This window comes from Cygnus olor, chromosome 5 (assembly GCF_009769625.2).
Source record: "Cygnus olor isolate bCygOlo1 chromosome 5, bCygOlo1.pri.v2, whole genome shotgun sequence".
NCBI lineage: Eukaryota > Metazoa > Chordata > Aves > Anseriformes > Anatidae > Cygnus > Cygnus olor.
The window spans coordinates 25,535,445-25,549,062 of record NC_049173.1 but is presented as its reverse complement, the minus strand read 5'-3'; the positions used below and the strand labels follow the sequence as shown (position 1 = coordinate 25,549,062).

At 36.6% G+C, this 13,618-nt stretch overlaps 1 protein-coding gene across 7 annotated transcripts in view; it reads left to right on the top strand.

Moving 5' to 3' along the window:
• MIPOL1 (mirror-image polydactyly 1) overlaps positions 1-13,618 on the top strand; it is a 194,842-nt gene that overhangs the window by 69,691 nt on the left and 111,533 nt on the right. For all 7 annotated transcript variants that reach the window (XM_040558627.1, XM_040558625.1, XM_040558628.1 and 4 more), the window contains 2 exons: positions 3,790-3,823; positions 4,083-4,253. In XM_040558627.1, the coding sequence (XP_040414561.1) occupies positions 3,790-3,823; positions 4,083-4,253 (205 nt within the window). The remainder of the gene's footprint in view (positions 1-3,789; positions 3,824-4,082; positions 4,254-13,618) is intronic.

The following is a 13,618-nucleotide window of genomic DNA, read 5'->3' as shown; positions in this document are numbered from 1 at the left end:
GAAAATGTGAAAGCAAAAGAAATATAAGAGAGAAGGGCAAACAAGATAGGAGGACTGATGGAGGCAACAAAATGGGGACAAAACCAATCTAATTCAGAAGAATTGTGCTTGCCAAGTTGCTTGCATATGATAGAACTAGAGTTTCAGTATTTTGCAGGATCTCCCATTCTGCTTTCCTGGGACTGACTGTGGCACTGGCAGCTCACTGGGAACAACCATAACCCAAGTCTTTCACATCCTGGGTACCTTGTGACCTGTCACTGAGAGCATCCTGAAAATAACCAAATTCCTTAGGGAGATCCCAAATAGGCTTCTGAATCCCTTAGGGCACAAAGATGTTGCTGAAAAATATTACATGCTTTTATTTTTATTAGTAGCTTTTAGTGTTGGACATCAGAGTGATAGAGAAGAAAAATCTTAATTGACAGAAGCCACAAAGGCAGAGATCCCAAGTGCTGTATTTGTTCCCAGATTAAAGTATGTTAATCATCTGTGCTGCAAGCACTTAATGGTAACGAATTATTGGGCATTAATTGCTTAATATGTAATTACCTGAAGGGGATAGAAAGTCATTCTTTATGTCCAATAGAAGTCATGTTCCCTGCATCAGCTGTCTTAATATTTGCCTCTTTTCTGACCTTGCTACCGATTAAGCCAAACTGATTTGATAGGAATGTCTTCAACCATGTCAGACAGTATAAGATACTTAAAGTTGCCTTGCTCTGTTCCACTAATTTATTCAGTACTACCTCAGTCCATGGTGGCTGCAGCCATTTCTACAACCTGACCACTGTCAGGCTGACCATAGCTCTTCCTTCTTCCATATCAGTCATCTCTGTGACAGGACCTTCTTGATAACACTGTGTTTCTTCCAAAAAGAGTGTTGCTATAATACAGAGAAACATTAGTTGTGATTACTGGTTTGGGGGTTTTGCATTCTTTTTCTTTGAATAAAGTTCTTTGTTATTTTTGAAATCTTTGGGGATTACAGAATCAAGAAGACAGGATTGCCTCCACCAAGCTCAGCTGCTTTTCTTCTGGTTTGCATGTGCTAAGCTTAGAGGATGCTAATTAATGCAGCTGTACACCTTGCAAGCAGGAAATTGCTGAGTGGAGCCAAGATTTCTGCTGGACCACTGGCCTGGCCCCAGCACTCAGGCTTTTCAGAACATTAAGCATCTTTACTAACTGTGGTAATACTTCACCTGAGGTGATAAGACATACTTTTCTACTCCTGCATGGATGTCTGGCATGTTGCAATGGGAGGAGCAAGCCAGGATTGTGCTAAGAAGAATCAAATTGAGGTGCTTAGGGCTCAGTTGCCCTCTGCAGTATTCACAAGAGTAGAGTGATTCTGAAACCTCACCCCTAATTTATCAGTAAAGGTTATCTCACTATTTATCTTAACTAAGCCTCATTTTTACACACTGCCTTCTCAGAATCAGAGCCAACCCCACAAGGAAATTACTTTTCTTAGCCTCCTTATTCTAAATAGTTTAATACTGTGGCTGAATGGAAATTGGGGGGAGCAAGTTCACCTTGACTCTCCACTAATCCTTTGGAAGGAGCAGTGATGATGGGATGAGCCATGAGGGACTTGGTTTATTTGGTTTAATTTTGGGATTTCTTCTAGAATCTTGGATCTTTTCCAACTACTACCCTTCATATATTCTTCCTGATGCTGGTTGTTCAAAATGTCAAGCTTTCTGTCATAGAGGTGGAGCACATAGAGTATTTTTTTGCAAAGTTTGTAGACTACTTGTGCCACAAGCATCGAGTTTTAGATCACAAGTCACTCCCTCCATCTGCTTTGGACTTGTTCCAATCAGAGATTTCTACAAGAGGGCAATACTGAACAGACTGCCAACCTTTATCAAACACTTTAATGCTTTCTTTAAATTAGCTGCTAGAGCAATTCTATTGTCATTATTTAACTGTAGCAACTGAAATTCTTTCCATTTTGTTAGCTCTAGGGGATATGTTAGTGTAATGTGTGCAGAAATGGGGGGGAAGGAACCCTTGGTTACTGCTGTTTAAAGTTGTGAGAGGTCTAAGGGCAAATCGTGAGAGGCACCAAGGCAAATACTCAGCTTTGGTTGCTGCTTTTTAAAAAATACTGTCACCTTAGGAGGACAGATCCCTTGTGACGGCAGTATGCTGAAAAGCTACACTTATGGTAGAAGTTCATGTTCTTTTTCCCACCCCCATTTCCTGTTTAAGGTGTCCTGCTTACCCAGCCTGATGGTCGGCTGGGTGATTTGTTGACCCATACTTTTAGCAGGGTAGAAGTCCTCTGGAGATGCCAGATCAGTCCTGCCAATTTACTTTGGCAAACACTGTTCCTTTCATTGTGAATACAAACTAGCTGAAGATCCATTTTTAAGTCCCTCATGAAGTGGAACTTGGAGCAATGTAAAAACCTAAAGTAGGAACTCTACAAGGAGCCAACTCACGGAGCCAGTTCTGAGGATTTAGACTTACATCTTTGTTATTTTATGCTTTACATTACTTTACAAATACAACTGTAATGCTGCAAAGTTAGCTTTTTGTGGTTTTTTTGTTTGTTTTGTTTGATTGCTGACTATATGCGTTGGAGTAATTGTTTGTAAACTCCTTATAATATACCAGCTATTGTACAGCAGTAGTACATTCTGAATTACTTCTTTTTGATTTAAATAATTAATTTCTGTATGGTCGATTTACGTTGTTTACTGTTATCTACTAAAACTAATGCTGTAAGGTAAAAGGTGATGGTGTGCTGTCAAGTACTCTGTGATGTTTGCTAGCTAAAATCTTGGCCTTATAGCAGCACCTGTCACAGCACTACTGAAGTGTGCGTTGCTGTTTAGCAGATGTTTAGTGGCTCATATCTGTCTTTTTAAATAGTGAACACTAGTAACAAACCTATTTTTAAGAAAAGTCACCACTAAGTAAGTAGCAATGGAGCGGTAATGTAATTGTAATATACGTGTTTTCCAGAAATGAGGTCTCGTCCATTATAAAATACACATAAATGTTGTAAATGATATGCTGTGCATATAACTAAGCTTAAGTAAAGTAAAATGCATAGCATCTCATTTATTAGGTCATTGTGCTTTCACTTACTGCTTTTGCACAGTCAATGTTCAAATGTGTATAACTAAATTCCTTGTATCATCTTTATATTTGACAGGTCAATATATGTTATGTTAAATAAAAAGGGGAGAATGTACAGGAGCAGGTTGTTCTGTACTTAAATAAGGGTCTTGCAGAGAATTGGCTTAACTTATTATTTTATGCAAGGTGTAAAAACAAAACATTTTTAGGGAAATTTCAACTAGGTTTTTTTGCTCCTTTTGGAAGAGAGAGGTGGAAAAAGAATTACTTAAAAATGAGAAAAACACAATCTTTGCAAAAGTCCTATCCTGTTTCATTTGGGGTGCAGTAAAAACAACAAAAATACGACATCAGGTAAAAGTTGTAAGTCCAGAAATAAATAAAATAAGAGCATCAGTCATTTCTATCACTGGGGAACTTTCTTCATCTAAGCACATATGAACAATTGATCCTTGTAGTCATATATAGCAGTAAACATTAATAACTTAACAGTCTGAAGTCAGTGCTGAAGATATGGAGCATTATTGAAAGATGGAGTCGAGCAGGTGGCACTTTAATATGTTCAGTGTCATGGTTGACTCTAAAGACTAGTAGAATGAAATTACTTGAGGTTCTAAAGATTTAAAAAGCGAACTCATTTTGCTGCACTAAGGAAATGCTACTGATCAGGCTTTCTGTGTCCCTTTTTTCTAGGCTAGAAAATATTAACCCTGAAGAAAATGACATGGTAAGCCATTCTCTGAGGAGATTTCTTGATGTCAGTCTTATATCTTAGAGGCTTAAGTTCAATTGAGTGGGTTTCAAGAACTAAGATGTGGGAAAAAGAAGAATTGACACACTAATAATGTACATCTTTGCTGCAATATGAAAATTCAATAACTTCACTCAGTCAATTTACAATTCACATGTGCCTATTAATTAAAACCCTATATTAAATAAAATATATTAAAACTTCATGTCTGACTAACATATAATGCTGTTGGTAGACATTACAGGAATTACTGAACAGAATAAACAATGCAGACACAGGGATAGATATACTGAAGAACGGAGCTATAATTCTGAATCGAATACACAGGACCAAAGAACGTAAAAAGAAAATAATAGCTGAGGAAATGACTGCAGTAATAGAACAACGGGATGCTGCTTTGTCTCAAGTAAGTCTCTACAAGTATGTAAACACTCAATACCAAATTTCCTTGTTTTTTTTTATTTTTTAACTTTTTTGGAGAATAAAATTATTGCTAACTTCCCTTTGCTGAAAATCTCAAAAACTGCCCTTGAGGTAAACGGATGATTAATGAGCAACTGTTTCTTCAAGGTAGTAGTGCCCATTGAGATGATGTCAATCCATTTCAGAGGAAAGGTTGTGTATTGTTTGCACCTGATCACTAGCTGACCCTTAAAAAAAAAAAAAAAAAAAAAAGTTTTCAATATTATTGTCCAATCCATAAAGCTGTTAAGGGCTTTGTTTTGCAGTATGCTGTAGTGGTATAAAGCACTGGGTGACTGGGACTCAAGGATTTGTAAAGGGTTATAAGTGGCAGAAATATACCTTAAAGGAAGATAAAAGTGCCACGTGTAACAAAGCAAGCAATTCCTCCCTTTGTTTCTTTACATTCAGAAGCTGAAAATCAGCATGTGGTCTGTGACTCTCCATGTCTTACACTTCTGCTACGTACCTTAAGAGAATATGATGTCCTTTTTCTGCTCAGATCAGCCATTCCCTGCACTTTCCTACTTTCACAGAAAAATATTGTCTTCATTCTCTTCACCTTGGAGTCTCCTTGTTTTTCCTGTCTCATGGTAGAGTTGTTATGGCAGGTTTTTTCTTTCCTGGATTTTTAAACTATATTTAGCTCAATAGGAATAGTCTGTAGGAGAAGCAGACTAAGTAGGAGCTTATACCTCCTGGGAAAACACAGTATTTTAGACTGGATGGAAGTCCTTATGCATCTATCCTAGCCAAAAAAAAATAAAAATCTAGTTCTTATTTCAATATTGAAAATTTAGATATTCACTGAATATGAGTAACCTAAGTTGGCCTACATCTAAATAATTTTTATTATATTTAAGATCAGGCTTGTGGTCTTGACTAGTACTGATAATGTTGATTGAATTTAATTTATGAAGTCTCCTGGTAAAAGATTCCCTTCTACGCGCCCTGTAATTTTCACTCTACTTCTTCACTGTGCTTTCGTTTGCTTTTATACTAATGATGAGCAGCATAGCTACTGGGGCACATCCAACCATCCTGCCAAGAGTTTTTGCTCTTTGTTTTTTAGTTATGATTGGATTTCTTCTATGCACAGGGCATTTGAAAAGTGGACAGCTCATTAGAGAAAAGCTTTCAGCAAAAGAGAAGGATCTTCTTTCTGATAGTTTTATTTTTGTTCTGTCAGGTTTTGCTTATTTGTTGAAGTGGACTCTCAGGCATACTTGGACCATAAATATTTCATGAAGGATGTCAAAAGAATGTCCTTGTATGGCGTTATAATATACATTTTAATTGAGCTGATTTTTATGCTGCCTGTTCAAGGAGTAATCCACAGATGTTTATAGGAGTCTTTTTTTCCAAGTAATCAGCTTGGAAATTATTAAAGATAATTATTTTATAAAATAGTGAGTCAGGTACCACAGCTAGCAAAGCCATCTTTAGGTCTAACAGTGAAAAGCACAGATAATGTTAAATAGGTAGTGCAGCTGAAAAAATAAATGAATGAAATAATACCACTCCGCCAATTCAAATTTAAGTATTTGATATTTAGCTTTACTACTATAACTTATTATTTATTGCAATTATAATATTTTTCTAATTATTATTAATAAAAGTGTGTTGCTCATGTGTTGTGTTTCCACATCAGTGATCCTTTTATGGCAGTAACTATTGAATCTGGAAAATAGGTCCTTGGAATTGAAGCTACCATATCAACCTGTGTTTCTTACTTGATGATTCCTTGGGAATTCGTACCGTACTTGAATTATTAGTAGTCTTTTGTTAACATTGCAATACCAGTAGTTATTACAGTGCTAACAGCAAGAACAATAGGAGAGGGATTCCTATGTTAGACCACAAAGGGACTAGATATAATTCAGGGGATGTATATGCTTAGCATAGCAAATGCAAATTATTAGAAGTTAGATCTGAGGTCACCTCAGGCATTCATAACATCTGCAAGTTAAAATCTTTTTCGGTGGAGGCGACATCAAATTGGGGGGGGGGGGGGGCAGAGTGGGTACAGGGGGGACTGATGAGAACAGACTGAGGCAAAGCAGAAATAGAGTAAACCATTAGCACGCTGTGCCTACCTTCTGGAAGAAAGCACTTCTAAAATTCAGAGGTCAGTGGGCAATGGAAGAAGCTAAATACTTTATGACATGTTGTATGAAGACTGTGTTGTGCTGTTCCTGATTGCTGTTGTGCAGTGCTGGAGACAACAATGTCTTTTGAGTGATCAACATAACCAGTTCCATGTGAGAGAGGACTGCCAATCTGATAATAAATGCTGGGACAGAAGTTTAATGAAACTGGATCTATTACCCTTCTTAACATTTTTTTTCACAGTAGACTGGCAGTTGACAATTAAACACCATGAATATAAGTAACATCTAGCTGTTGGAGTTTTACTTGTAGGATTTCTGATTTTTCTCAGTAAGAAAGAATAACAGAAAAACTATCCAACTCAAACACGTTGCTTTGTTTTCAAGTAAGGAACATGTTACATTGCTAGAGAATGGGCATTCTATAAACTGCATTTCTTATGACCAAATAAATATAGGCTGCTCTCAACCCATATTTTGGTAGTTTTGCAATGTCTTTTCTGGTAGCCATACTATGAAGCTGCATTTTACTGAACTGCCATTGCATGCATAAAATGGTTAGCTAGTTCTTCTGTTTGAATTTCACTTGAATATATATTTTTTTATTCTTCAGAAAAATAAAAAGCACTGCTCATGTCTTAGAAAGTGTATGAAAACACTTTCTGAGCCTTAAAACCCCAGCAACTGTGCATCTTTTTTGAGACTTCAAATGTGAATGTTGCTTCTTATTAGGAAGCAGATAGAGGCACTGCTATCACTGTATTGAGCTACACATGTGTATGTAATCTTAGATCATTCACTAGATTGCTGAGCAAATATGCAAACTACTTTTTGTGTGTGTGAAAACAAATAAAATGGTATAAACTCAAATATTTGATACTACTTTTAGTATGTATTTTCAAGTGAATAAAAAACAAACAACTAAAGCGTGGCTAAACATTGACATCCATCTTCTCCTGTACCTACCCCCTTAAAAAAACACACTCAACTGTTTGGTTGTATTTGCTAAGATATGTTTGTTAGTGAAGAGATACTGTGTTGTACTGGGAAGTTTGTGTCTGTTTTATGACTGGTTCTCTGAAAAGAAAATGTAGAAAGATACTGACTATCATGAGAAATAAAACATAAGTTTCTTGTCTTTATTGTTTGGATTTGTTTAAAGCCACTCAAGGAAAAAACCTACCTGTCCAGTTGGATGTACTATAGTTCTGCCTTTCTTCAAAAGTCTTTCTTGCTTGAGTAATCTGATTAGTGACAGATATTTAGTAAAGCTTATATATGGCCATAGTCACATTGTGTGATCTTTATAAAATACTTTAAGGAAAGTGGTTTCCAGCAGGAGGCAATACAGTGCAATAGCTCACAATAGCAACCACTTATTAACCATATCACACCTTATGGACAGGCATGTTAATATGATTACAAGGTTTGCAGCTGGAGCTTGGGACTTGAGTGAGTCATTACAATTACTTTTCTTACGGTTTAGAGAAGGGGACCTTTAAATTGGTACTGCTTGAAGGAAGTGATTTTAAAGAAGCTAAATAAGAGATGAGATGGCTTATAGTTCAGGGGAGTGTGTGTGTTATATTTTCAGTCCTAATTTTCTTTCTGTAGGTAATTTTTAATTGCAAAGTCAGTTCTATACAGAGTTTTAAATATTAAAGGTGTAGAGTTTTCAGTTTAACAAAAACAAACAAACAAAACTCAACCAAGATTTCACGGCTGGCAAAGTATCATCTGTAATACCCTGATCTTGAAGCAGTAACGTAACTGGCAAGCAGACCTGGTTTTACAGCTTTGAATAGTTTGATCACATCCTGCTGTGCAGGAACATGCTTATGACTGTTCATGTAAAAAATTGGCATGCACCCAGTTGCTCATCTGAAGCAAGTTTAAGTACCTTTCTCCATTTTGAGGCACTGTTTGGCAATGAGCAGGAGTTTTTCGTCATTGAAAACAAAGATGAGAAGCATTATGCTTGACTGCCCATCATTATCAGTTTCGACTTATGACTAATAACTGATAAATGTCTGTAGTTACAAGCCATTTTTTTACCAACTTTTTTGTAATATTCTGCTCAAACAATTTCCCTACTTCTGCACAAAATAAGGTGTACAACTCTGTTATCTGCAATTCACAGAGCATTAAGGCATTCTCAGCACACATGAGCAAACAGGTCTTATTGAAGTAATTAATGCAAGTGTAAAAACAACAGAAGCATACGTGAATGAAAAAAATGACTTACGTATCTTGGACCCTTAATCGGGGAATCCCTAGGTGTTACAATGCTGCATGACTCTTATCTTACTACAGAAATAATTCCTTTGCAACCCAAACCACAGTTTGGGATATATTTTTAGTAATTTGAATTAGCAGTTCAGTTTTACATTCTGTTTTGGCATCCTTTGATGCTTCCCTTACTACCTTTCCCCTTTTGCGTGCATATTTAGAAAACAGAAGAAAAGAAAAGGTAGAATGCTGTATTCACAGTTGTTTGTGAACCAGACATCTGTTGTAGGATAGGGATGATTTTTGGTCACAGGCTAATTTCAGGAGGAAAGGGAAGGTAAAGGAGCCTTTTATTGTAATTTGAGGATCCAAGGACCATTATCCTGGTTCACACTTACGGCTGGTGTGCTTTGGGCAGGCAACAGCAAGTGTCTGTTGCCCTCATTTGCAGTACTTTTCATTTGCAATGAGAGGTATCAGGTGAGTGAGTGGGTGAGGGGAAATTACTTGCCAGCAGGATGGTTGAGCAGAGAGAGGTCAGGTGAGCTGTCTGCAATGTGCCCTTTTTGATGTGTAATTTTAGTCCACATCATGAGAGAAAGTAATAGGAATATAGAATAAATCATGGAATAGATTTTGAAAATATACATAACTTGATATTCAACATTAAAAGCTGCACTATGACAGCAGGGGGGAGAGGGGGAAGAAAAGTAACAGGAATTGAGGAAATGATTAACAATTTATTGATATTCACATCAGTGAACCTCAACAGACTTTTCTCCTTTGGAGGTAAGGATAAATAAGAGGGATTCTGAAAAGGAAAATCACAAAAAGCCAAGTTATATGAGCAATTGTTGTGATTAGTATTATTAGTCTTCCATTTGGTTGTGTTGCATTGGAACAGTGCTTTAGAGTGCATTTATTTAGGTGTACCTAAATAAAGATAATCCTTTCAAAGTTTAACTAGATCCATGTTTCAGGAAGTCCTGAAATGGTCACTGAAATGGTCAAATCCATGTTTTCCTTTGCTGCTTCTTAGAATAATCTAAGTTTCATTGGCTACAGAGTTTACAACGTTCCAAAGGAGCCAATGACCTTTATAGCTGGGAAGCATGGAGCACTGAAGTATCATGTAAAACTATCAGGAATGATGCTGAAGAATATCAAGAATCTTTTGTGTCTTACAAAAGGGCAGATTCTTCCCTACCTAGCAGCTTTAGCGTTCTAAAAATAAACCAAGCTGGAAAAATGATAATAGTTACTTTCTGAGACAATTAGGTATGCACTGTCTCTCTACCTCGGATATACTTGTGCTACCTGGAGCATGAGCATTTTCCAGGGGAACGCTCAGTTAAATATTTGGCTACATTCAGAAGACGTATGAAGTATTCTTTTTCTTCTGAAGTAAGAATTTCAGTCCACGAAAGCCCAATAGAGAGGAAACTGGCCAAACAAAATCCTCTTGAAGTCTTGCGTTGGGAATTCTGATTTGCGTAGAATGTTCCCCAAAAGAATAATGCCTATTTAAGTTTCCATCATGGTTCTCTGTTATGTTGTTTAATCCTTGTATATAACACACAGTTCTCAAAGCAATAAGAAAGCTGATGAGAGGTGAGATGTTCAGGGAGAATGATAGGAGATTAGACAGAGAATATTCGAAGACATTGGTGTGTGTGATGTTTGTTGGTCTTCTGATGTAGCAGAGATTGCAATTTTTTCAAAGTCAAGTGTTAGTAGCGAATGAAACTCCCTTTGACTTCACTGGAGCCAGCATTTCATTAGTAAAAGCGTCTTCCAGCATATTCCTTAGTCTGACTTCAGCAAAGCTTTGGTTGCATGAGGTGGTGTAGTTTCTGAGTTGATGATGCTCACAGCTGGAAGTGCAGGTCATATGGTAGGGCATTAGTGGGAGAGTGTGGAGGATCTGGAGGAAATTACTCTAAGGAGCTCTTATACCTAACTTTTGTATTTAGTCCGTGAATGCTAAGTATGAGTAAATATGTAAATGTTAATGCAGTGTTTCCTTGAAGAGAGGGATTACAGTTTGTCTTTTTGAATTTATGAAGCAAATTTTTAATTGCTACTACATTTCCTCTTTTTACTGCCATAAGGTTTTGGCTGAATGATGCCCTGAGACACATGATTGTTTGCATTGTTAAATCACCTGTTGTTTCTCTGCAAACAGTGTGTTGTGCAGAATTCACAAAATACACGTCTGCATGATATTTGAGGGCATGATCAAGTCTTGTGTCTTTAATTGTAAACTTTAATGAATTTCCAGTAGAACATTCATCTTCTCTTCGGTACCTAGAAACTCCTCACCCCTTTGAAAATGACAGTAAATTTCCATGCAAGCTTGTTTGATTAATTGCTGTTTGACACTTCTATCACAGTGCTAAGCTCTAGGTTCACACAGCTTAGACTTCCAAGCCAATTTCTAGAATTAATTTAAATATTTAATGTCATAACTCTGGGATGAAAGAGCAGAAAATGTTTTGTATGCTTATTGATCGCCTGTTTCAATAGCAACAACCCACAGATGAAATTTTCAATGTGATACAAGCAGAATTCAAACAGTATTCCCTCTGAAGAGGAGACTGAATGATTGTGCATGCAATAAATTCTGTAAGTACCAAAACTGTTTAGAGGTACTTAAAGGAAGTTTTCCATGGGACTTAACACCTTACAGTTTCAAGTTAGGTGCTGAGTGTTAAGTTCGCTTTTGGTTTGCTTACCTGTTGGTTAAAACATCTCTGATTTTCTTAGAAATTAAAAATATCCATCTGTATGTTTCTGTTTGAAAAGCTGGTTTTGTTAGGCAACTTCCTGAGAAATATTTCTGCAAAAGTACCTGTTATTTTGGGTACCCAGATGAGTTTGCATAAAAATTCTCTCTCTGACAGGAGAGATTTTGTGCTTGATATTTATATTTAATGTGGAGTCTGGAAAGGATGATATGTCTGACCTCTGCATTTCCCTTCTTGCTACTACCCTCTTACCATTTACCAAATGCTTAGAATTGCAACTTTGCCATTGGTTATGTTTCTGTGAGCAAGTAGTAGGAACAAGAACAGATATGGAGTAGGAAACAATTAGTTCCCAGGATCTGAGATCCACGTGAACACAATTCTGTGTGTGTGTGTGTGTTGGGAGGTGTTAATGGGTTGAATTGGATTGGTTTTGGTTTTGGTGGGATGAGGAGTTGGTTCATTTTGTTTTTAGTTTGGACTGACTGTAGCCTAGATCTATGAACTAAGTAAATACCCATTTGTTTCAGAGTGCACCAGGTGCATTCCTGGAGTGCATCTTTAAGTTTGTTTTAATGAAAAAAGGAATCCAGTTTGTGCTGTGGAGAGGGCACTCCTTGGTGCAAATCAAACTGTATTAAACAGAGACGTGAGAGAAATTCTAGATTGCACTCTCAGTGCAAAGCAGTATGCAGATTATATTTTTTCAGTGAAGATCTTTGAGAGTCATTGAGAACTCTAGACAAAAGTTCAAGGGTACATTGTTTGTAAGTATAGAAAAGAAAAACAAATCCTTCTAATTCAAGAAAATAATTTTAAAATTAGTTAAATTAATGCTCCGATAGACTATTAAATAGAATTAAGGATGGAAGTGCAAGAGGTGACTTCAAGAAGGAGAATTAGATTTTTAAAAAATACTTAAAAAGAAGTAAAAGTTATCAATGTTTTTGGAGGAAGTTTTCCAATATGCTCTTATTCAGCCTTTTTACTTTGAAAATTATTAACTACTTTGTATGCAGACTTTTCTGATGAAGATTTTGGATCTGTCCACAAGACATATATCAATTTTGTTCCTTCAGCAAGAGCCAGGTTTCTGAACTAGTATAATAGATCACAAATAAATTGACATGAAGAATATAAAGTTTGGATTTAAATGGGCAATAAAGATATCTTCCAAGGATACAGTTCTGATCATGGCACTACCATAACATCAGTAGTTGACTGAGAATTTTGTGGGACATGGAGCTAAGGCAAATGAATAGAGCTACTCTTTTTTGACTTCATTTATTTTTTATCCCAGAGTCTCTAAAATGAAATATTCACCTATATTCTAGCATTGGAACACCCTTCTCAGTCATCCTCATTATTCAGGATGTGTGTTAAGCTATAAAGACTGGTGGTGAGTAAGGAAATTTATGTCTGGCAGTAACAGAGGATGTAAGGAAAAGTGATTGTAGTAGTGCTAAGGTCATTACTTATTTACAGCAGAATGGTACATTGTGAAAGAAGTGTAAGACTTCATAAGCATTATTGTAATTTTGATTTCTTTCTAGATTTTTATTTGTTTTTAAATGAGCAGGTAACCAAAATACCATAACTGCAATTTCCCCTCTTCCTTTGATCTGTACATCGTGACCTTTTATTTGGTTGTGAAGCCATTAGTCAGTTTCTGGAAGTCCTTAGACTTGATGAAGTCAATTTATGTATTCTGGTCTACAGTGTTTAGTGACCCTGGCAAAAGGGGGGGGGGGGGGGGGGGGGGGGCAGGGAGGGGCAAGAAAATCCATGAATATTCTCTTTGTGAAAGAAAGATTTCACAGTAGCACTGTTTAATTTATCTGTGTCTCATGTACCAAGTATGCCTAAATTTGTTTGTTGTATGGCTTTACTGTTTCGTGCTTCAGATGGTGAGTATCTAGGATTTGCCCTCTTTTTGATGTTCTGTTTATTCACCGTTTATTATTTTTCAAGCTTAGTTGCTTGAGAAGAAGAAAAATTTAGCTTCTATTACCCTCTGTTGTAAATGAAGGGCATGCATTGCATGTGGAGGGCTTGTAATTTTAAGATAATGTTGTCAGGGAACTTGTTAATGCTTTCTGATGTTGTTTTATTGCCATTCCTTTCAGTAGTGTTTTTGGTGTATTTATTATTGAGTATGCTGTGGGTATACACAAAGTTTAAAAAAAAAAAAGTCATTCCAGTTTATAGTTTACTTTTATGTTGAA